The sequence below is a fragment of the Nyctibius grandis genome, assembly GCF_013368605.1.
Source record: "Nyctibius grandis isolate bNycGra1 chromosome W unlocalized genomic scaffold, bNycGra1.pri SUPER_W_unloc_2, whole genome shotgun sequence".
In the NCBI taxonomy this organism is placed as follows: domain Eukaryota; kingdom Metazoa; phylum Chordata; class Aves; order Nyctibiiformes; family Nyctibiidae; genus Nyctibius; species Nyctibius grandis.
Window position 1 is genome coordinate 4984157 of NW_027167473.1, and position 25421 is coordinate 5009577.

Consider the following 25421-nt stretch of genomic DNA (forward strand, 5'->3'; position numbering starts at 1 on the left):
AAAGATGCTGGTTCTACTTTTCTGGAGGTCTTGGGATAATAGAAGTTATGGTATATTGAGTCATTTCCATGTTCATATGTCCATAACTACTTAATTTCATTTTTTAAATGAAAGCCACTGTCAGAATCAATTCTTTCAAGTCTACCATGTCTCCACAAAATCTATTTTCTGAGACCTGCTATCATGTTTTTAGCAGTGACATGGGCTACTAGATAAGTCTCTAGAAAGCTTATAGTCATTTCTACCATTGTTAGGATGAATCCATGCCCCCTACTAGGCCTGCAGAAAGCTCTACTCATAGAATCATAGAATGGTTTGGGTTGGAAAAGACCTTTAAAGATCATCTAGTCCAACTCTCCTGCTGTGGGCAGCGACAGCTTTCACTAGATTAGGTTGCTCAGAGCCCTGTTCAACCTGACCTTAAACTTTTCCAATGATGGGACATCCACAGCTTCTCTGGGCAACCTGTTCCTATGTTTCACCACCCTCATCATAAAAAATTTCTTCCTTATGTCCAATTTAAATCTCCCCTCTTTCAGTTTAAAACCATTGCCCCTTGTCCTGTCACTACAGGCCCTGGCAAAAAGTCTCTCTCCATCTTTATTATAAGCCCCCTTTACATATTGAAAGGCCTCAGTAAGGTCTACCTGGAGCCTTCTCTTCCCCAACTCTCTCAGCCTTTCTTCATAAGAGAGCTGTTCCAGCCCTCTCATCATTTTCATGGCCCTCCACTGGACCCGCTCTAACAGGTCCATGTCTTTCTTGTACTGAGGACTCCAGAACTGGATGCAGTACTCCAGGTGGGGTCTCACGACAGCGGAGTAGAGGGGGATAATCACATCCTTTGTCCTGCTGGCCATGCTGCTTTTTAGGCAGCCCAGGATACGGTTGGCTTTTTGGGCTGCAAGCGCACATTGCCGGCTCACCATTTGTTCACCATTATCCCCAAGTCCTTCTCCGCAGGGCTGCTCTCAATCCATTCATCCCCCAGTCTGTACTGATATCAGGGATTGCCCCGATCCAGGTGCAGGATCTTGCACTTGGCCTTGTTGAACTTCATGACATTACCACGGATCCACTCCTCAAATCTGTCAAGGTCTCTCTGAATGGCATCCCTTATTTCCAACAAATCAACTGCACCACTGGGCTTGGTGTCATCCACAAACATGCACTCAATCCCACTGCCTATGTTGTTGATGAAGATATTACATAGTATCGGTCCCAATACAGATTCTTGAGGGACACCACTCGTTACTGGTTTCCACTTGGACATTGAACCATTGACTATAGCCCTTTGGACATGGCCATTGAGCCAGTTCCTTATCCATCTAACAGTCCCTCTGTCAAACACATATTACTCCAGTTTAGTGACCAGAATGTTGTGGACCATTAATTGCTGGCTTTATACGCTGCCTTGAAAAACCAGCTTGTGGTCTTCCCAAGGGCAGAGTTACAGAATTGTTTTGGTTGGAAAAGACCTTTAAGACCATCAAGCCCACCCATGAAGTCACCCAGCCCCACCCACAGTGTAGTAAGCCCCTTGGTGGGTAGGATGAGGGACATCAACCAGCCCCAGCCTCCACATACAGCTCCAAGCAACGACCATGAAGACAGCAAAAACATTCCAGTTAATGGAAACAAGTCTTTATTAAGTAACTTTTAATATCAGAAAAATAAAACTCTTATAATTCTCTTTACAGCAAATATATAATATCAGTGCTTTGGCCACCATAAGTTAAAGGCCCTTTATCATAAAATATATGTTTGTTGGTTTTGTTTTTTTTTTAAACTTTACTCAAATTGAATTTATAATCCCTATGACCTCCCTACATATACATAACAAAAAGTGTAGTAAAATTAGCAAATACTAAACTATCTCGATAGTTTTATCATTCTTAGTTTGTGGTTTATAGAAACGGTACACGCACCTAACGTCTGTCGATTCCTTGGCTTATGAGCGGCGGTGTACGATGCAATAAAATACAAAATACATGCTGGGTGAACCTTTGTTCGTTATCTACAGGACTGCAGCTAGAGGTTAGGTTTCAATACTGACACGGAACTATCCTAGAAGCGATTCGAGCATTAAAGTTACAGAACGTGCCGTCAAGGCAACTCTTTTTATACTGAAAAAATCCAGGAAAATAAAAACCGTCGTTTGTAAACTTTTATACGAAATGTAACTCTTCAAGTGGAAATAAAAAATAAAGTTTTCTGTATATTTAACTAGTTCAATACGCATAGAATTTCTTTTTTTTTGTTCTACTGAGAAAAAAGCTCTTGGGAAAATAATGCTTCAAAAAAAAAAAAAAAAATAGAAAAAATCCACCAAAACTCCACTTTATGTCTTTTTTTTGTTGTTTTTTTTTTGTTGTTTTAATATATGCCAGCACAGATTTGGGAACGTACTGAGGATGAAAAAAAAAAACTAGACACATCCACAGGTTGAAATGTAAAGAAGCACGTTCAAGAGACGTATTTTTTTTCTCCTTATGATTGGAAAGACAGTTGTGAAATGAAGTAAACTGATTGCAGGGCCACGGTCCCAGCTGCTGTCATGAATAATACAAGGGCACGTACGCAACTCTTACCCCCCCCCCCCTTTTTTTGTTTTCCTTTTCCTTACTAAAAATAAAAATCTATCTTTATAAATGTGCAAGACAAAGATGGATCGAACGTAAAAATGCTTCACATTTTGAACTCCGGACTCTCTAAAAATGTCAATTTAAGAACAGCTTGATTGGCCTAATGAACGGAATGTCAGCATCCTGTTAGTCGAAGTATGTGCATCCCAAAGCCCTTATTGAATGGGATGAAGCCAGCCAGACTTATTTTTTTTTTCCCCACATTAAGCAAAGCACTGGGTAGGAATTCACAAATCGAGATGGTCCTGATCCTCTGGAACATCGGGGCGAAGTGGAGGTGCGTCAGGCAGCTTCTCTCCCTCCCCTTCCCATCGTTATTTATTAGCTGAGCCTGCCAATATCATCCATTTCAATAAATCAAATTATGCTTTAAAAAAAAAAAAAAATTTGCAATGCTGAAGAATTAGTCGTTGCAGAAAGCCAAAAAAAATTATGATTTCCCCAAACCTGTTTTGCAAAACTGGCAGTGTAAAGAAGGCAGCGTTGGAAGTGTCGTTCGAGATATCGATAATGCCACGAACCCTCCGCGGCAGACGAGGCGTTGAGGCGACGAGGGTGGCTGCTGCCAGCACGCCCCAAGTCCCAGAGATCCTTCAGAAAACCTGGACGATTTGTTTTGTCGTGGAATCGCTCAGGAATCCCTCCTGACTTTCCCCTCTCGCTGTGCCATGGACATCCCACCGGCTGGATCTCCCCTAAACGCGCCGTCTGCTTACGTTGAACCGCGCCGAGCCCACCGAGGTTTAGTGTTACCGTAGCAGCCTTTTGAGAGAGTAGAAATTTATTAACGACTTCAGCCTAATCCCAAAAAAGCCCAACAGTCAGAATTCATGAGGAAGTTTTACTAGAGGGTACCGTTACACCCATGCCTTTAAGAGTTTTAAAAAGTCCATCGATAATAATAGCTATACATATATATATATATTTTTTTTTGTTTTAAGAGTGGATTTGGATTGCCTGAGTAACAGCTGTCTGGCAAACGGGACACGACGGCGTTTCCTTCTCGCAGATTTTGTTGGCACACTCCATGCAGAAGAGATTGTGGCCGCAGGGGACCAGGGCGGCGATGACTTCGCTCTCAAAACAGATCACGCAGTCGTGCTTCCGTCTCGATTCGGGCGGCGAGCTGGACGTGGAGCCGCCGTTGGAAGAGGAATAGCTGTTGGTACCGTTGGAGAAAGCGGGGATGTAGATGGGAAGGCCGGTTTGGTGGGCAGCGCTAGGTGGGTCGCTCCTCACTCTCCTAGCCAACGGGTGATCCAGACTTTCGGGAAATGTGGGTGATAAACGAGGAGTAGATGGTTGGCTCCCTCGGCGCTGAGGCTTGGCAGTACTAAGGGGGTCGTTACCAAAGCCGGAGAGCGGGTTGACAGGTTCAAAAGGGGTCCAAATGGTTTGGGAAGGAGTCGGTAAGGAGTCATACGCTGGAGAGTCGACCGCGAGGTCTTCCGTGCCCACCGCAGGCAGCGCTTCTCCAAACCAGAAGTTGCCTGTGCTGAAGGGACTCGTTGGGCTGAAGTCAGCCAATCTATTGCTTCCAAAATAGGAATCGGTGGAGCCACTTCCCAAGGAGCTGGAGCTGTCGTTTCTATAATTAGAAATCATCCTGGTGCGGCTCGGAGGGACAGGATTAGAAGCAAGCCACGCAGATCCCAGCGGGCCTCCTTCAAAGCTGACATCCGTACCGTTGTAATGGAAATCGTTCTCTTCGTTCAGCTCGATGTAGTTGCCGGTCCTCATGGCTATGTGCATCTCGATCTCCTCGCGCGCGCGGTCCACGTTCTCGGGCATTCCCGTGACTTCGAAGACGGGTTCCTTGTCTCTGCTGGGAGTGACGATGTAAGTATGGGTCTGCTGCTGAATTCTTTTGATTGTAGCTCCTTTGGGTCCAACCACTAGCCCAACTACACGGTAAGGCACCCTCACTTGGACTGTCGTCTGACCCGGCAGGTTGGGGGTACATGGCAAACCTCCCAGGGCAGGACCGTTCTTGTTACGTGACGCTCTGATCATGGAGAAGTGTTCAGCAGCGGAGAGAATTTCCCTTTTGGCCATGGCTACGTCCTCTTTTCGTCCGGTGACAACAAAGATGGGTTCTTCTCCACGAACAGGGGTCTTGATGTAAGTATTTGTCTTGGCCCTTAGTGCTTTGATTTTGCAACCTGTTTAAAGGAAACAAACGCAAGTTTAGCAAGACGTCTGAGTTTAGAAAGCCACAAGAAAGTCATCTATTTTAAGCTGAGACTTTCAAGAAACCGTAGGGCGAAACCAGAAGCTGCTGTTTTTATCTCTGCAAGCCACACTCCAGAGAAAGCGGTAACAACTTCGACCTATTACTTCCAAACAGACCTCCGACACTTACAACCACAAACTATTTTAGCAACGCTTCTTGGGCTGGTTTAGCCCATCGTCTCCTCAACTGCTGTTAGACTGGTGAATAAATGTGGATGGCTTTTTCTCTCTGACAGATGATCTAGACGTAGGGATTGAGTGCACCCTCAGCAAATTTGCAGATGACACCAAGCTGGGTGGGAGTGTCGATCTGCTGGAGGGTAGGAAGGCCCTACAGAGGGATCTGGACAGGTTGGATAGATGGGCCGAGACCAACGGCATGAGGTTCAACAAGAACAAGTGCCGGGTCTTACACTTGGGCCACAACAACCCCCTGCAGTGCTACAGGCTGGTGGAAGAGTGGTTAGAAAGCGGCCCGGTGGAAAGAGCCCTGGGGGTGCTGATGGACAGGCAGCTAAACATGAGCCAGCAGTGTGCCCAGGTGGTCAAGAAGGCCAATGGCATCCTGGCCTCTATCAGGAATAGTGTAGCCAGCCGGTCTGGGGAAGGGATCGTCCCTCTGTACTGGGCACTGGTGAGGCCGCACCTTGAATCCTGTGTCCAGTTGTGGGCCCCGCACTTCAAGAGAGATGTTGAGGTGTTGGAGCGAGTGCAGAGGAGGGCGACCAAGCTGGTGAAGGGTCTGGAGGGTCTGAGCTACAAGGAACGGCTGAGGGAGCTGGGGGTGTTTAGCCTGGAGAAGAGGAGGCTCAGAGGTGACCTTAGTGCAGTCTCCAACTACCTGAAGGGAGGTTGTAGTGAAGTGGGAGTCGGCCTCTTCTCCCAGGCAACTAGTGATAGGACAAGAGGACACAGCCTCAAGCTTGGCCAGGGGAGGTTCAGGTTGGCCATTAGGAAGCATTTCTTCTCAGCAAGGGTCATTAGGCATTGGAAGGGGCTGCCCAGGGAGGTGGTGGAGTCCCCATCTCTGGAGGGCTTTAAGAAAAGCCTGGCCATGGCACTTAGTGCCCTGGTCTAGTTGCCATGGTGGTGTCAGGGCAACGGTTGGACTCGATGATCCCAGAGGGCTCTTCCAACCTGGTTGATTCTGTGATTCTGTGACTTTGGTAAGACCAAACGTAGAAGCCTCAAGCTCCCACGACAGCCCACCGAGAAGGGCACTAGTGCTCTACTAGATTAAAAAAAGGCAAAAGGGGCTACAGGAAAGCTGGAGAGGGGCTTTTTACAAGGGCATGGAGTGATAGGACGAGGGGGAACGGTTTTGAACTGAAAGAGGGGAGATTGAGATGGGATATTAGGAGGACATTCTTTGCTGGGAGGGTGGTGAGACACTGGCCCAGGTTGCCCAGAGAAGCTGTGGCTGCCCCCTCACTGGCAGTGTTCAAGGCCAGGTTGGATGGGGCTTGGAGCAACCTGGTCTGGTGGAAGGTGTCCCTGCCCGTGGCAGGGGGGTTGGAACTGGATGGGCTTTAAGGTCCCTTCCAACCCAAACCAGTCTGTGATTCTAAATTAGAGGCAGCACTTAGAAGACAATACCAGCAGCATCTAGCATAAAATTTATATATAAAAAGTATATATAAATCATTATTACATCCACAATTCAGAGCCTACTTAATTCTAGTTTCCAAATTCTTATAATTTACATTTTAGACAAGATCTTCCTGATGTTTTAGAACCTCAAATAAAGTTAGGAGTCTGCAGCTTCACCTTCCTTCCCCATTTCCCTGCAAACTCTCGATGACACGAGATCAGCCAGCTACGAAGTCATGGGGCCAAGGGATGAATCAAGAAGTGTCCCAATTCTCCTGAGCAAAAGAAAAAAAAATACACCACCCCACACTTCTGCAATAAATCATCATTGTATCCAAGATTTAGAAGTACAGAGATAAAGCCTGAAGAGGGGACTTCTAGACTGGAAATTCAATTTAATCAAAACTTTCAAAGTGATTTTAGTTTTGGTGTGATAAGTCTACTCAATACAAGTTCCCATGAGATACATCAAACTCAGTCTCTGGCCAGTTACTCCACGAGGGAAACTCCCCAAGGGAGCCGAGCGACCGCAGCAGGAACCCTGTGCACGCCTGCTTGCGCCACACCAACCGACCTGCTGCCAAGAGCCACCCGAAAAAGCATCCCACAGACTCCTCCTCTGCACAGCCACGGTGGTAGCCCAGGAGAAACAGCACCTTCCCCCTGATTTCTTTCTTCTGCTGAAGTCACCTCAACGCCACACACCGGGAATGGGACAAGGATCGATTTACAGATGAGGATCCCTTCCCAGAATCAATGAGGTTGGAAGAGCCCTCTGGGATCATCGAGTCCAACCATTGCCCTGACACCACCATGGCAACCAGATCATGGCACTAAGTGCCATGTCCAGGCTTTTCTTAAACACCTCCAGAGATGGGGACTCCACCACCTCCCTGGGCAGCCCCTTCCAATGGCTAATGACCCTTGCTGAGAAGAAATTCTTCCTAATGTCCAACCTGAACCTCCCCTGGCCAAGCTTGAGGCTGTGTCCTCTTGTCCTATCGCTAGTTGCCTGGGAGAAGAGGCCGACTCCCACTTCACTACAACCTCCCTGCAGGTAGTTGTAGACTGCACTAAGGTCACCTCTGAGCCTCCTCTTCTCCAGGCTAAACACCCCCAGCTCCCTCAGCCGTTCCTCGTAGGTCAGACCCTCCAGACCCTTCACCAGCTTGGTCGCCGTCCTCTGGACTCACTCCAACACCTCAACATCTCTCTTGAAGTGCGGGGCCCACAACTGGACACAGGATTCCAGGTGCAGCCTCACCAGTGCCCAGCACAGAGGGACCATCACTTCCCTAGACCGGCTGGCTGCACTATTCCTAAGAGAGGCCAGGATGCCATTGGCCTTCTTGGCCACCTGGGCACACTGCTGGCTCATGTTTAGCCGCTTGTCCATCAGCACCCCCAGGGCTCTTTCCACTGGGCCGCTTTCTAACCACTCTTCCCCCAGCCTGTAGCGCTGCAGGGGGTTGTTGTGGCCCAAGTGTAAGACCCGGCACTTGTTCTTGTTGAACCTCATGCCGTTGGTCTCGGCCCATCTATCCAACCTGTCCAGATCCCTCTGTAGGGCCTTCCTACCCTCCAGTAGATCGACACTCCCACCCAGCTTGGTGTCATCTGCAGATTTGCAGAGGGTGCACTCAATCCCTACCTCTAGATCATCTATAAAGATATTGAACAGAACCGGCCCCAGAACTGAGCCCTGGGGAACACCGCTAGTGACCGGCCGCCACTTGGACTTTGCCCCATTCACCACCACTCTCTGGGCTCGGCCATCCAGCCAGTTTTGAACCCAAAGAATCCACCCATCCAAGCCCTGGGCAATCAGTTTGTCTAGGAGGATGCTGTAGGAGACAGCTGCGTAGTCTCTTCTGAACAGCTGCAGCAGGGGAATGGAGGTCCTTCACGCTTCTGAGTACCAACATCATCAAAAGGCAGCTTGTCAAAGCAGGGACACACGCCTCATACCCACGTTCCTCCTGCAGCTCTTGCCAAGCGCCGTGAAACTGGGGTTCAGACACACACAGGAACCTCAACCTTCTTACCATCACTTCTGTTTTAACCTTGCCTCCCTGATTATATAGGGCTACAGGAAAAACCACGGGCTGTAAGAAGAACAAGGAGGTGAAGTTGCATTAGCACCAACTCACCCCTTACACAGGAGGCAGGTTTGATGAGCAGCCCTGAGCAAACTGAAAGAAAAAAACCTGATGAAAGGCAACACTGTGTTACAGCCTCCACTCTGAACGTGGTCTTTAGCACTCTGAGCACTGATTTTGTAATACACAACACCGAGTAAGGAGGTGGTGACAGAATAATTAGTGACATAGAATCATAGAATGCGTTGGGTTGGAAGGGACCTTAAAGATCATCTAGTTCCAACCCCCCTGCATGGGCAGGGACACCTTCCACTAGACCACGTTGCTCCAAGCCCCATCCAACCTGCCCTTGAACACTGCCAGGGAGGGGGCAGCCACAGCTTCTCTGGGCAACCTGGGCCAGGGTCTCACCACCCTCACAGCAAAGAATTTCTTCCTAATATCTCATCTCAATCTCCCCTCTTTCAGTTTAAAACCGTTCCCCCTCATCCTGTCACTCCATGCCCTTGTCAAAAGCCCCTCTCCAGCTTTCCTGTAGCCCTTCAGGTACTGGAAGGTGCTAGAAGGTTTCCCCGGAGCCTTCTCTTCTCCAGGCTGAACAGCCCCAACTCTCTCAGCCTGTCTCCGTAGCAGAGGTGCTCCAGCCCTCTGAGCATCTTCATGGCCTCCTCTGGACTTGCTCCAACAGCTCCGTGTCCTTCTTGTGTTGGGGCCCCAGAGCTGGACGCAGCACTGCAGGGGGGGTCTCACGAGAGCGGAGCAGAGGGGCAGAATCCCCTCCCTTGCCCTGCTGGCCACGCTGCTGGGGATGCAGCCCAGGACACGGGTGGCTTTGTGGGCTGCAAGCACATTGCCAGCTCATGGTGAGCTTCTCGTCACCCATCACCCCCAAGTCCTTCTCCTCAGGGCTGCTCTCAATCCATTCCCTGCCCAGCCTGTATTTGTGCTTGGGATTGCCCCGACCCACGTGCAGGACCTTGCACTTGACCTTGTTGAGCTCCATGCGGTTCGCACAGCCCCAGCTCTCCAGCCTGTCCAGGTCCCTCTGGATGCCATCCCTGCCCTCCAGCGTGTCACCACACCACACAGCTTGGTGTTGTTGGCAAACTTGCTTAGGGCGCACTCAATCCCACTGCCCACCAACCTAGAACCATGAGCTGCTAGTAGAGCCACGGCTAATTCCTCACCTAGAAAGCAAGGGCAGGGTCTGGGAAGTCCCCGCAGACTCACAGGGGATGGCAAACATCACCTGGCGTGCCAAGGAGAGAGGGGACCACACAGGGCTTTATTTTCTATGAACCTGCAACTGTCTGCATGGACACAGCTTTAAAGGTAGAACCTGTTAAGGTGGCACAGCCATCATTTCATCGCTACGCTGCCACAAGCTTTTAATTGGCAAGCGAGAACTCCTGCAGCGAAGGATTTGCAGAGGCTGAAACCCTGGATGTACCAAAAGGCCAACAGCTGCTGGGTCTGCAGAGCGTAACGCTGCCCACCTGATTAACAAACGAAGGAAAATTCATTAAGAATGACTGCTCTACATATTTTTCAGAAGAGCTCTTCATTCCCACCGGTGGTACAAGCTGGTTTCTTTCACTTAAACACACACACAGTTGCTCCCTCTGCTAAAAATATCCATCCAGTTTGTGATCATACAGTAGAAAACTGATATGTGCCCCATTTATTAAGCATACAGAGATGAAACTGCTTTGGACCAGAAAATAAACGGCCAGAAAATAAACCTAATATCAATTAATTCACAGAATCAATCACAGAATCAACCAGGTTGGAAGAGACCTCAGGGATCATCAAGTCCAACCGTTGCCCTGACACCACCATGGCAACTAGACCAGGGCACTAAGTGCCGTGTCCAGGCTTTTCTTAAACCCCTCCAGAGATGGTGACTCCACCACCTCCCTGGGCAGCCCCTTCCAATGGCTAATGAACCTTGCTGAGAAGAAATGCTTCCTAATGTCCAACCTGAACCTCCCCTGGTGAAGCTTGAGGCTGTGTCCTCTTGTCCTATCGCTAGTTGCCCGGGAGAAGAGGTCGACTCCCACTTCACTACAACCTCCCTTCAGGTAGTTGTAGACTGCACTAAGGTCACCTCTGAGCCTCCTCTTCTCCAGACTAAACACCCCCAGCTCCCTCAGCCGTTCCTCGTAGCTCAGACCCTCCAGACCCTTCACCAGCTTGGTCGCCCTCCTCTCGACTCGCTCCAACACCTCAACATCTCTCTTGAAGTGCAGGGCCCACAACTGGACACAGGATTCAATGTGCGGCCTCACCAGTGCCGAGTACAGAGGGACCATCACTTCCCCAGCGATCCATGAATTAAAACAGAAGATGACAGCCCCAGAGAAGATGAGAGCAGGGTGACTGCCTAAATAGGGACAGAGATACACACAGATTTTAAGCAACAACCATTTCATTCACATCACAAACTAAAGCCATCTCCTCTCTGGTGGTACCCAAGCTGTGGTTCCTTGGAGGTGGCCACCTGAAACACGCACGGAGAGTTGGGAGGTTAATGTCCTTGTACAAAGGCTTTTCCCACGGGCTACCCGAGTGCTACTCCCATCCTTCACCAGGTTGTATTTTTCAGATGAACTTCTCCATTTAGCACAGAAGGGATGCTTCATAATGAGAAGCCACCAAGCACAGCTTCTTCTCAAATTTGCCATCCAAAGTGGGATACTGATACCATTACAACCCCAAACTTGGGAACAAAGTTCTGGCTCCTGTATTAATGGTTTCAGACGACGACTGTCCCTCAGAAGTGCTGCACACAGGTAATAATCTGTCACTTCTAACAATGACACTACAATAAGCAATGCTACAAGGAGGTGAATGAGTGAGTAGTATAGAGGAGAAATGAAAAACTCAACTGAGAGCCACTCTGATAGTTAGTCCAAGAGAAGGAAAGATCACACACGAGTCTTTCAAGAAAAATAAAAATTAGAGCAAGGGCAAGTAGTGACAGGACGAGGGGGAACGGTTTTAAACTGAAAGAGGGGAGATTGAGATGAGATATTAGGAAGAAATTCTTTGCTGTGAGGGTGGTGAGACCCTGGCCCAGGCTGCCCAGAGAAGCTGTGGCTGCCCCCTCCCTGGCAGTGTTCAAGGCCAGGTTGGATGGGGCTTGGAGCAACCTGGTCTGGTGGAAGGTGTCCCTGCCCGTGGCAGGGGGTTGGAACTAGATGATCTTTAAGGTCCCTTCCAACCCAAACCATTCCATGATTCTCCCATTTTTCCCTGACTCTCTCATTAACTTACCACTCCAATCAAAGGCTTTTCGTTACGCTGATGTTACCAAAGCCCTGTGCCCACCTGTGGAACATCTCAATATTGACTCAAGCTATATATAGCGACCAAGACTGCTCCCATCATAACACCATCACGCTTACCCATTTCTGAGGAGCAACTGATCACTTCACTTCGTATTTTTTATGTGTATGGATGCTAAGATGCTACATAACTTCCTTGTCATCATTCAGCTAGAACTGCACAAGGGTTTTTAGACAAGATACTTTCCAGACAAGCACTTCAAGCTTGAGTCCACCAGGCGCTGCAGCCACATGGACTTGCCTATGCACCAGGAAGGAGGACAACCTGGAGATCTCAAGTACTTCAACCAAGAGCCAAGGAATCACGGTCAAGCCCTTGGTTGGGTTTGACTCAGGACTTTGGCCCTATTGCTGCCAAGGTGAATGGATGGGAAAAGAAGGGAGCTTTAAGAGTCGCTGATGATGCTGGAGAAGCTTCCCAAGGGATGGCTCCTCACAAGCTCTTGGGGATGTTTCCCTCTTCTGGAAAACAAAAGCCCTGGTTCATGAACCATGTACAAACTCTCACACATATCAATTTATCAATCAATTTATATATCAGTCCTGGACAGAATGAAGTAGTCAACCTGCACAGTTTCCTTCTCTATGTCAAGCTGGGACAATCTATCAAATCACCAATCTCACAGGCAGAGGAATACTCCAACTCCCAAGACAGATGGCAAGTCAGTAAACAAGTTACATGCAGCAGAAGAGCCAGAGGGCAGCAACTTGTCTTATTAATTACTTGCACTACTGCAGCATCAGGACTAAGGCAGCAGCTGCTGAACAAAATTAGAAAGATACAGTAGTAGAAAAGCAGTAGTTGTAAGAGGGGGAGTATGTCCAACAAATAAAATATCTACAGGAAAAAAAAAGTTGTTTTCATTAAGAACATTGATCTAGTGAATGAAACCGGTTGGTGTGAGCAACAGCGTTGAGAAAGTTGACCTGCACAAGGAGTCCTGCACCTTGGGAGGAATAACCCCATGCACCGGTACAGGTTGGGGGCTGATCTACTGGAGAGCAGCTCTGCAGAGAAGGACCTGGGTGTTCTGGTGGACAACAAGTTCACCATGAGCCAGCAATGTGCCCTTGGGGTCAAAGGCCAATGGTGTCCTGGGGTGCATGAGGAAGAGAGTGGCCAACAGGTCAAGGGAGGTTCTCCTGCCCCTCTACACGGCCCTGGTGAGGCCACACCTGGAGTAACTGTGTGCAGTTCTGGGCCCCCCAGTTCAAGAAAGATAAGGAATTACTGGAGAGAGTCCAAAGAAGGGCTACAAAGATGATCAGAGGACTGGAGCATCTCTCTTATGAGGTGAGGCTGAGGGAGCTGGGGCTGTTCAGCTTGGAGAAGACTGAGAGGGGATCTTATCAACACTTACAAATACCTTAGGGGTGGGTGTCAAGAGGAGGGGGCCAGACTCTTCTCAGTGGTGCCCAGTGACAGGACAAGGGGCAACGGGCACAAGCTGAAACATGGGAAGTTCCATCTGAATATAAGGAGGAACTTCTTTCCTTTGAGGGTGCCAGAGCCCTGGCACAGGCTGCCCAGGGAGGGTGGGGAGTCTCCTTCTCTGGAGATATTCAAAACTCACCTGGACACGACCCTGTGCAACGTGCTGTGGGTGACCCTGCTTGGGCAGAGGGTTGGAGTAGATGATCTCCAGAGGTCCCTTCCAACCCTTAACCATTCTGTGATTCTGTGATATTAAAAGGGACCACCACTCAACATGCCAGGCAGGCCCATGAATGGAAGATTGCAAAAAAACAGGCAAATCTTCACCTAAACCAAATCCCCGACTCAAAAATGCTGAACACAACATTCCACAGTCTATTGTCAAATGTAAAATGAACATTTTACATTAGTAAGAGATACTGTGCCTTAGTTCAAAGCAGCAGAATCACAGAATCAATCAGGTTGGAAGAGACCTCTGGGATCATCAAGTCCAACCATTGCCCTGACACCACCATGGCAACTAGACCAGGGCACTAAGTGCCATGTCCAGGCTTTTCTTAAACCCCTCCGGAGATGGGGACTCCACCACCTCCCTGGGCAGCCCCTTCCAATGGCTAATGACCCTTGCTGAGAAGAAATGCTTCCTGATGGCCAACCTGAACCTCCCCTGGCCAAGCTTGAGGCTGTGTCCTCTTGTCCTATGGCTGGTTGCCTGGGAGAAGAGGCCAACTCCCACTTCACTACAACCTCCCTTCAGGTAGTTGGAGACTGCAATAAGGTCACCTCTGAGCCTCCTCTTCTCCAGGCTAAACACCCCCAGCTCCCTCAGCCATTCCTCGTAGCTCAGGTCCTCCAGACCCTTCACCAGCTTGGTTGCCCTCCTCTGCAGCAGAGAACTTGGTGCAGACCACAGAATTACTGACTCACACCACTGAAGGAAACAGAGATCTGGGATGCTGGCAAGATCTCATAACTTAAAGGGACACCTGGAAGAGAGAGAAAAGGAAGACATTCTTAAAGAGTAACTGAAGTTGGAAACAAATGCTTGATTTACAGCTTTTTGGCCTTTTCTTTTGAGTAAATAGAATGTTCTAGTGCTCAGCAGCCTTTTTTTTCGTTACAGCAAGTTTGCAACCCTATCCCTGTTCAATTTTCTGCCTGCAATAGGGAATTGGCCCTGTGGGGTGGAGGTATTCCATCAAAAATTTAAGATCTCTGAGATATCCAACACTTCGTTTAGAATAAAGTTTCTCTTCCAGAAATTCAGATCACAGTGTACTAGAAGAGAGGGCAACAGGGGCTAAGTCAAGGAAACACACAACATCTGCTGACTTTACTAACAGCTTAGGAAATTCACCACCATTTTCTCATGCCACAGATAGGTTAATCCAGTGCAGTTTGGAAGCACATTAATCAGGATTTCTTTTGTATGTGTGTGTTATAAATTTAAAAAAAAAAAATACTCTTTTAACAGCGATTTTACAAGAAAAACAAAAGGACCAGATGATTAGAAATCAGCATTTTATGTCGCAAGATTTGTATTAATTTCAGCTTCATCCAAAAAAATCTTACTTATGCAGGTATTCATACATTAAAATCTACAGAATTTCTGGCAGACTACACAAAGAGAAAAATCTCTCGTGCTTCCCACCCAACAAGCCAGACACGAGCAGCATTTATGACCGAGGATTTATGATCCCAGCTGGAGAACCTGCACCCTTCCGACACGCTTCGCAACTTGAGTTGGATCTTTGCGTAGCACAAATGACAAAGAGCAGAACTGATGTTACACAGGACCAGAGCAACAGGCCACTGAAATTTCAGCAGCGATTTCGGACTGCACCAGGCCACAGTACGCTGAGGTCTTTCAGTTCCTGGAGTTCCAGGCTCTAAAAAACACAGGATCACAGAATCAATCAGGTTGGAAGAGCCCTCTGGGGTCATCGAGTCCAACCATTGCCCTGACACTACCATGGCAACTAGACCATGGCACTAAGTGCCATGGCCAGGCTTTTCTTAAACCCCTCCAGAGATGGTGACTCCACCACCTCCCTGGGCAGCCCCTTCCAATGGCTAATGACCCTTGCTGAGAAGAAATGCTTCCTAATGTCCAACCTGAACCTCCCCTGGCCAAGCTTGAGGCTGTGTCCTCTTGTCCTGTCACTAGTTGCCTGGGAGAAGAGGTCAACTCCCACTCCACTACAACCTCCCTTCAGGTAGTTGTAGACTGCACTAAGGTCACCTCTGAGCCTCCTCTTCTCCAGGCTAAACAACCCCAGCTCCCTCAGCCGTTCCTCGTAGGTCAGACCCTCCAGACCCTTCACCAGCTTGGTCGCCCTCCTCTCAACTCGCTCCAACACCTCAACATCTTTCTTGAAGTGTGGGGCCCACAACTGGACACAGGATTCAAGGTGCGGCCTCACCAGTGCCCAGTACAGAGGGACCATCACTTCCCCAGACCGGCTGGCCACACTATTCCTAACAGAGGCCAGGATGCCATTGGCCTTCTTGGCCACCTGGGCACACTGCTGGCTCATGTTTAGCCGCCTGTCCATCAGCACCCACAGGTCTCTTTCCACCAGGCCGCTTTCTAACCACTCTTCCCCCAGCCTGTAGCGCTGCAGGGGGTTGTTGTGGCCCAAGTGTAAGACCCGGCACTTGTTCTTGTTGAACCTCATGCCGTTGGTCTCGGCCCATCTATCCAACCTGTCCAGATCCCTCTGTAGGGCCTCCCTACCCTCCAGTAGGTCAACACTCCCACCCAGCTTGGTGTCATCTGCAAATTTACTGAGGGTGCACTCAATCCCTACGTCTAGATCATCTATAAAGATACTGAACAGCACCAGCCCCAGAACTGAGCCCTGGGGAACACCGCTAGTGACCGGCCGCCAGTTGGACTTTGCCCCATTCCCCACCACTCTCTGGGCTCGGCCATCCAGCCAGTTTTTAACCCATCGAAGAGTCCACCCATCCAAGCCCCAGTTTATCTAGGAGGATGCTGTGGGAGACAGTGTCAAATGCCTTACTGAAGTCTAGATAGACACATCCACAGCCCTGCCCTCATCTGCTAAGCGGGTCACTTGGTCATAGAAGGAGACCAGGTTGGTCAAGCAGGACCTGCCTTTCATAAATCCATGTTGGCTGGCCCTGATGCCCCGATTGGCCTGCATGTGCCATCGTCATGGATGATCTGTTCCATCAAATGATGAGACTTCTCAGAAAAAGAGCTTTTATATTGGATTTCAACAAATAGCCCCAGTTTTCTTTCAGTTTTCAGAATAAGACATTTAATATAGCATTTAATAACCTGCTCCAGGATTGGTTTAGCACTCTTTCCACTCCCCAAGAGTGACAGCTATTGTTTTTATTTGGCTGTTCAGCTACACTAGATGGTTATCAGCTACCAACTTATCAGAATTATATTTTTTTTTAAGTTACAAGACAATTTTAAGCACAGTGATCTTTTGCTCAAGAGCCTACATTCAAAAGCAAAGAGCAAAAAGGAGTCCAAGATCATTAAATATGCATAAAACTGTTATTTTAGTTGCAAGGCTGTCTCATGCAAAGCAGATTCGTCATTATCGATTTAATCAGTGAAATGGGATGATATCATTCCTCCTCCTCTTACTCATCTGGGGTTTGGAGACAGCCCTGCCCGTTTCAAGTTCTGCAGCCATCTATTACTGAAGAAAGAGAAGCGTCAGGGTTTAGAGTTAAGTAGCTCCAACTCGAGTGATGTCTTAGGGAGAAAAAAAACCACTAGTTTCAGCTTTATCAAGGATATAAATGCCTGGAAAAATCACATTACTTGGAGAGTCACAATGCTGGAATGCATTAGCAAATACTTTCCAACAATCATTAGCTGAAGATAGTTCATACACTCAAGGATGAAGCATCTCTCCATAGCACAGACTTTTGGCCCTTCCAGCATCTTTCAGGTTTTCTGTTTGTGTCTTCAGTCACCCCTCTTTTTGCATTATTCAAAAGAGCTTTTACTGTTTAAAAATGTCTTTTTTTTTTTAGTGTAAAGAAAGTAGCAGGGGGGCACTGAAGACTCCAGTTAAACTTGTCCCATCCTTCTCAAGACCCACCAGAAAATCACCATCACCAACTTTACAGTTTTCAGGTGATCCACAGCAGACTTCTCTGAGTTCTTCACATGCTTTAGAGCTTAAAACAATACCCTCCCAAGTTAGATCTCCAGAAGTGTGGTGTTTTTTTAAGTCTGGATACATGCTTATATAATTTTGGGTATACGCCCTATGCCAGCTTTTCTCAGGCAAACAAGGTCAGCTCCTCAGCAGTGCAGCTTTCCTGCTACCACTTCCCAACAGCACTTTCTCCAACTTTATTTTATTTATTTTTAAACTGATGTAACTTTGTACACGCAGGATTTTTAGCTGCTGACAGCAAAGGAAGTCACTCTTCTGACCAGCGTGATGCCCAGCCAACTTACCCAAGGTTAGATTCAACAGCTAGTTCAAATTCATCCAGGAAGCCTGTACAATGCCATGAATGGAATCTAGTTTTCCTGGCTCCCACTCACATGCCTTCACAAGAATAAAAGGATACAAATATCTTTTCCTTTGTTCACCTTTGAGATTCTTCTACTTCTAGGCTACTAAGAATTATATTACACTGCCCCAAACCAGTGTCTGTCAGCTTCATTTTTGGGGGGCAAGGGGAATAAGGAAAGGTTGAGAATTTTTGAGATTTAAAAAAATACAAAACCACAGCAAACCTCCCAGGATTCAGAAATACTACAGTTTTTTTAAAGAAGGAACAACTACTCATTGAAAGAAAAATCTTACTTAAGCCTTTTCCAGTGATGTAAACACTTCCAGTACCCACATATTAAAATCCTGTCACACTAACCCAGCAGTAACTGTAGCTTCACAAGAAAACCATCAACCACCAGCTACTTTTCAGGCACTCCACACCTTCTACAGCTGCAACATCCCGTATCTGCTCACAGCTACCAGCTACCCACCTGGGAACCTGCAACACGGTGACCCAGAGCAGGGCTGTGGGATCACCACTTCACTGCCTGAGCTGCTGTATTTCTTTCTGAAACTTGTACATGACTGAAAAAATGTTAAGGTTTTTGCTTGTTTACAGCTTGCTTTCTGTATTTCTTTCTTTCAAGGGCTCCTGTGTGATAAAGTGTCTGGAAATACTCTTCCTCTGTGCAAAAAAAATTAAAATTTGGATAAATACCGTGGAATTCCAGTTATCATTACTCTTTCAGTTAGGACTTACAGTAAACATGCTTTCAGACACAGCAGTGAGGCCTCCAGCAAAGCCTAGATCAAACTCAGCATTCCTGGTATTTCAGAGCTGATGTTTTTCCGGCTGCAGACTTTTCAAGTTCTTTTTATACCTCACCAAGACAGCAACAGAAAGAATATAAACTTAATCTTCGTGAAAAATCCACCAGAAGTAACATTCCAATTGCATCAGCCTTATATAATTGGATATTAAAGTATTACAGCACAGAGGAGGCTGGCATAAAACTTAAGCTGAATTTGTTCAAGATAACACAACCAGCTGGTTATGATGTGTGTTAGGAAGAGAATATGAAGCATTTTCATTTTGAGAGAGAGCAGAATGATGGAAGGATGCAGCTCCAGCCAGACCAAGCTGCACTACAGCGGACAACACTTTGCTGGGCTAGAGCACAGGCACATGGAAAGCAGGTGGATGAGTCTCTGGTCCATGCAACGAGCTGGCACAGCTCTGGGCCATAAAAGGAGATGCAAGGACTAGTATTTCTAAGAAATATTTAGTAGAACTAATACAACTTACATAAATCAGTCTCCAAGCATAAGTCTCCCTTGAATGAGGATTTTGCAGGACGCAAAGGTTTCACACGAGTATATTTGGTAACAATTTTTTTAGCTCTGCCTCCACTCCTTCTGCTCCTTCCTCTTTTGTAGCCCTAATTCTTTTTAGGATACAATCCCTCCTCACCGAGGCTAAATATTTTATCACAAGCTAAACAGTGTGACATCAGATAAAGAAATAAAAGCAGAAGCAGCAAACGAACTCTTCAGGAACAACAATCCTATTTTTATGCAAACTCCATTATCTTGTTTTTAAGTGACTCAAAGTACTGAAAAATACACTGCCGTGAACAATCCTGATCTGGCAGAGAACAAACACGGCCGCCTAATCGATCCTCCAAGCCCCATAGTTTGTGTTTCTCTGTAGCAATAACCATTTTCAGTTCTGTTTTCCATCTCTCCCCCGCCTCGCCATCCCCAATGACACATGAGCAAAGTCTGAAGACATTCAAACGCTATTTCTTGGAAAAGATATCCCTCTGCTTCTGAACACAACAGACTTGTCTGCATCAGAGGAAGCTACCTGCTAATTTCTGCAGCACAGCTTTTGCTTCTCCTTTGACACACCCAGCAAAAAAACCCCCCCACTCTTGACCCAAACTGCTAAAAACCTAAAATAAATGCAGAAGTGAAACCAAAAGCCTGCTAAAGCATCAGTGCTCAGTGGGCATTTCTTGAGTACCACATTGGTTTAGAACTGATTTTACTTCTTCCAAGAAAAAAAAAATAGAAACAAAAGCCACATTGATGTAGAGCGACCAGACAGCATAACCGCTCGTTATCTGAGCCCATCAGCAAACGAGACACACCACCCCCAAACCAATAAAGAATAACACCAAAAAGGAAGAGGAAGAGACCGGCGACTTCACTGTCTGCATTTCCACACCTACACTCGACGCTGCTCAGCGCTTGACATATAAAAACTGCTTTAAAAATGAGGGTCGCTGCCAGAAAGCTGGCACGAACCGTCATCTTTCTAACCCCCCGCAAGCACCGCTCCCACGGGACCACATGAAAGGCCACCAACGAACGTGACATCACCGATATGACCTTATCCTAACGGCGTAACAGAGAGCCGTGGAGTGGAGCAATAGCGATCAACAGGAAGCCACAAGCCGAGCTGAAAGACAAGGGCTTTCACACAGGAGAGGGCTGCACGTGGCTCCTTTCTCCATCTCGCTGGCTCCTGAGGTCCCGCTTTGTCTCACGGTGGAAAGCTGCAGGAAGAGCGTCAGCCCAGCCCTGCTCTGTAAGGCAAGCAAAGTCCTTCACCCAAAAGTCTTTGTAAAACACGGTCCAAAGTTCCTACGGTGAGAGGCAGCTTCTTACTGAAGACCACAAGCCGAGTGTCACTCAAGACCAAAGAGACCAACACCTACCTGTACACAGCCAGCCTACACTGTGTTTTACAGCTCTAATTAACAACAACCGAAGGTTTGAGCTAACCCAGTGCTCGCTCTTGGCTTCCCAAGCAGGGCTGGCACCTTGTCCCCCATGGGCAAGCCAGGCTTTGGGGGAGGAGAGGTAGGTCCCAGGGGCACGAAGCCACCACCGAGGCGAGGGGCTCCTCCAGCCGGCACCGGATGGGGATACCCCGGGGGGTGGTGACAGGCCTCTCCCCACACATCCCCGGGGGTTGGTGGCCGGCCTTTCCCCGCACACCCCGGAGGGTTTGGTGCCACCAACCCCCGGGGAAAGGCAGCAGGCCCAGGCCAGGCCGCAGCACACCTCCGCCCGCCTCCCCACCCGGAGGTGTCCCCCCCCCCGCCCCGGTCCCTCACTCACCCTGACGCCCCACGATCTCGGCCACATGCTCGGAGCTGGGCACGGGCACGCACTCGGTGGTGTTGACGCTCTTTCGGCGGAGCAACGCCGCTTGCTCGCCGCTCAGGCCCGCTGCCCCCCCGCCGTTGCCGCCGTAGGCGTGGGACAGCATCGCCGCCATCATGCCCTGAGGATCGTCCGCTCCGCAGAGCGCTCCCGCCGCCGCCGCCGCCGCCTCCTGCGCATCGAAGGAGGGTGAGAGCAGGACGGAGCCCAGCGCCGGCAGCAGCGGGAGCGGCTGGGAGGGCGAGGAGGACGAGGAGAGCAGCAGCAGCGCGGCCGGGTCCTCCTCCTCCTCCTCGTCCTCCCCCGCCAGCAACTCCTCCTCCTCCTCCTCCAGGTCTCCCTCGTCCCCCGCCGCCTCCTCCTCCTCCTCCTCCTCCTCCGCCCCGCCAGGCCCCAGCTCTCCGGGGGGGTCGGGCGGCGGCGCCAAGCCCGGCCGCCGCCGCCGGGTTTGCCGCCGAGCCGCCCCCGCCCCTCCGCCGCCGGTAGCGGGCAGGCCGCGGTCGCGAAGGCCGAGGCCGGCGAGACGCTGCTGGAGCAGCAGCAGCGGCGGGTGGCGGGGGAGGCGCGGCGGCTCGGCGGGCTCGGCGGCGGGGGAGGAGGCCGCGGCGGCGGCGCTGCCGCTCGGCATGGCGGGGGAAGGCGCTGCGGGCCGAGCCGGGCCGTGCCGAGCCGGGCCGGGCCTAACGGCGCGGGGCCGCCATGCCGCGGCGGGCACCGAGCGTGGCGAGCGCGGCCTGGGCGCTGGGGCCGCGCTGCTCAGCGCGTCTTTTGTCCCATGGCGCTCCCTCCCCTCGGCGGCGGCGGCCGCGGGCGGCGGCGGCGGCAGCGGGAGGGAGGGAGAGGAGGGGGGAGCGGGGCGAGGAGGAGCGGGCGGAGGCGGCGCGGCCCCGCCCCGCGCTCGCCGCCGCGCCATTGGGCGGTGGAGCCGGTTCCTGGGCGGGGCCGACGGTGGGTGGGGGCCTGTGTGGGCGGGGTGAGGCGGGCGGGCGGGGCCGGGCCCTGAGGCGCCGGTCCTGGGTGGGGGGGAGCTGGGAATGGGGGGGGGTCTGTGAGGGAAACCAGCCTGGGCGTCCTCGGTTTGAATTCCGCCACCCTGGTGAAAGGGTGTGAGCCCAAAAAAAAGGTTAAAAAAGAGAAATCAGCAGCCTGTGGTGGCTGCCTGCCTTCCCCTCGCCTTTGGGCCTGTGCTTCCCTGCTGAGGGAAAGGCTTTGTGATGGAGGAACTCGCATGTGGTGGAGGGTTGTTGGGATGGGGGTAGAGCTGAGCAATCGTTCATGTCAACCCCTTTATGTGTGTTCAAGTCACAGGTGAAAATTTTCAGGCAGAACATGGAGAAAGTTGTTTGAAAATGTGATGACGCTGTCCTGAAGAGTCAGTCATGAGAAAGGACTTGACTCTGAAGTGAAATGAGAAAGGGCTTCTTAACTGAAGTGAGATGATGAGCAAGGAGTGAAGACCTTCTTCTCAGCAAGGGTCATTAGCCGTTGGAAGGGGCTGCCCAAGGAGGTGGTGGAGTCCCCATCTTTGGAGGTGTTTAAGAAAAGTCTGGACATGGCACTTAGTGCCCTGGTCTCGTTGCCATGGTGGTGTCAGGGCAACGGTTGGACACGATGATCCCAGAGGTCTCTTCCAACCTCATTGATTGATTGATTGATTGACCACTAGCTCCTGTTTCACATGCCAAGGGAGAGAGCCCAGGAGGAACACAAAGCAGAGGCTGATGTGGTCCTCCACAAAAACAGAGTAGAAAATGGTCTTCAACAGCGGCCTTTAGGGTGGGTGTGAGTGGAGCAGGGTTGTTCTTCATATAGCCAAGGAAAACCACGTGCAAATGGTCTTATAAATACTTATAAATACTTTAGGGCGGGTGTCAAGGGGATGGGGCCAGACTCTTCTCAGTGGTGCCCAGTGACAGGACAAGGGGCAATGGACACAAGCTGAAACATGGGAAGTTCCGTCCGAATATGATGAAAAACTTCCTTCCTTTGAGGTTTCCAGAGCCCTGGCACAGGCTGCCCAGGAAGGGTGGGGAGTCTCCTTCTCTGGAGATATTCAAAACCCACCTGGACACGACCCTGTGCAATGTGCTCTAGGTTTACCTGCTTTGGCAGGGGGTTGGAGTAGATGATCTCCAGAGGTCCCTTCCAACCCTTAACCATTCTGTGATTCCATGATCAGAGCAAGAACTGCGGTTGCAGAGCTCCTAGACCTTTGTGGAGATGCTCTCTAGGTCACCGTGCTGAGGGCATAGCACCTGCACTGGGCTCGAGATGAGCAGGGGCCTTCGTTTCCCCTTTTCAACTAGTAAACAGATAAACGAGCTCAACCCCGGGCAACTAGCGATAGGACAAGAGGACATAGCCTGAACCTTCACCAGGGGAGGTTCAGGTTGGACATCAGGAAGCATTTCTTCTCAGCAAGGGTCATTAGCCATCGGAAGGGGCTGCCCAGGGAGGTGGTGGAGTCCCCATCTCTGGAGGGGTTTAAGAAAAGACTAGACATGGCACTTAGTGCCCTGGTCTAGTTGCCATGGTGGTGTCAGGGCAACGGTTGGACTCAATGATCCCAGAGGGCTCTTCCAACCTCATTGATTCTGTGATTCTGTGATCTATTCCTTTTCTATAACTTTATTTCCAAGTGTAAATCACTGGAATTATAAATGCAACTTCGTGAAACCACCTCTAATGGGCTGATGCAATTGGCTTGAAACAATCCATACCTTAAAATTGTTAATTCTGATAAGAAGGGGTTCTTGTGCTCTGAGGGAGGTGAAAGTAGGGTTGAGGAAGAGGGAGCACAGAGAGATTACTGCAGGGATCAATCCTCCCCAGGCTGTTGATAAGGCTCACCCAGGCTTTTATGTTCTTGCTGCTGCTTTTTTTCCTTTCTTGATAAAATCAGATGTAGAGAAAGGCTCAGTTGGACCTTTATCCTGTGGGGAACATGTTGTGCAATGCCACCGCTTACTCTTTTCTTAAAAAATCCCACTCAAATTCAAATGCTTCCCTGTTCTGTTTCATTATAGGTTAAATTTGGTGTTCTGTAGCATTCATTATTAAATCTGAAGTCAGGCTCCGTGGGAACTCTCCCACTTGTACTTAGGCACAAGTATTTACAGGTGTAGGGTTGTGGGGTGACCTGCTGTCCCAAGGTGACCTCGGGGCTGGAGCCTGGAACTCAACTCTTCCGTGCCACGTAAAATCCTCCATTCCTGGCGTCGTCTGCTCTAGGTGACTTCAGATTTAATTAAAAAAAAATATTTGTGAAGCAGAGAGGTGATGTGAAAGGAAGGGAAGGGTGAAATAAAGGTGTTTCTCTGGGTGGGAAGGGCAGGGGTTTGAGGTACACGTGAGCAGAAGAACTTGGTGGTTCAGCTTGCCTTGAGCTGCAGATCTCGGAGCATCAAAGGGATGCCTCTTCCTTCAGCCCCGTGCATTAACGTGCTGATAATAAGAACACCTGCAGGGACCTTTTCTGGGGAGTTCTGGCGTTTCCACGTGGTATTTTCCAGCACTCCCTGCAGGTGCTTGGGAGGAGTCCAACAGTGCAGGGGGACAAGCGGGGCAAGACAGGACAATTTCCTTACGAGGTCGGAAAGAAGAGAAACCAGAAGCTCCCTCTACATGGTGGTTTATTTTTTCCATTATATGCCTGACAGTGCTGATTTCTGCGTTGTTCAGACATGTTGTGGCGCACGGCAGCTCCCTTTGGGCCTGTTCCTCCAGGTTTTCTTCCCATGGGAAGGGGAACGCCGCAGGGAGTGGGCAGGGAAAAAGAGGTAGTTGATGCATTCGTAGGTCTTGCTCTGAAATAACGTCATGAGGCAGCTGGGGCGTTTGCCCAAGCCGAGGAGCTGGAGGGTGTTTCTGGGTGCCCTGGTTTGGTGGTAGCCAGAGGAACTTCTTCAACAGCTCCCCCTGCTCCCTTCTCTCCCCATCCTCCTTCTGATCCGTTGGCATGTCCTCTCCATGGCAAGATGGTCTTGTTTTGTGTTGGAAAAACTGAAACTGGACCGTGACTGTATGTTATAGGTAGTATTTCTTTGTGACTTTAAAGACTTGTTCTTTGGTTGGACATTAGGAAGAATTTCTTCTCAGAAAGGGTCATTAGACATTGGAATGGGCTGCCCAGGGAGGTGGTGGAGTCCCCATCTCTGGAGGTGTTTAAGAAAAGCCTGGCCATGGCACTTAGTGCCATGGTCTAGTTGCCATGGTGGTGTCAGGGCAATGGTTGGACTCGATGATCCCAGAGGTCTCTTCCAACCTGATTGATTCTGGGATTCTGTGATTAAGTGGAGTAAATGGCAGTCATGTTGTCTTCTGCAGACAAGCTCTGCTATTTGGTCACAGCTTTTGAAGGCCTCTAAAGCTCCTCAATAAAGGAACATTTATTTTGGCAG

General features: G+C 49.5%; 1 protein-coding gene across 1 annotated transcript; it reads right to left on the reverse strand.

Moving 5' to 3' along the window:
• Positions 1–1628: 1628 nt before the first annotated feature.
• MEX3C (mex-3 RNA binding family member C) lies at positions 1629–21649 on the reverse strand. Its single transcript, XM_068424395.1, has 2 exons — positions 20977–21649; positions 1629–4807 (listed from the first exon to the last, which is right to left on the reverse strand). The coding sequence occupies exons 1-2, from the start codon at positions 21647–21649 to the stop codon at positions 3582–3584; spliced, it is 1899 nt and encodes a 632-aa protein (XP_068280496.1). The 3' UTR covers positions 1629–3581.
• Positions 21650–25421: the final 3772 nt, after the last annotated feature.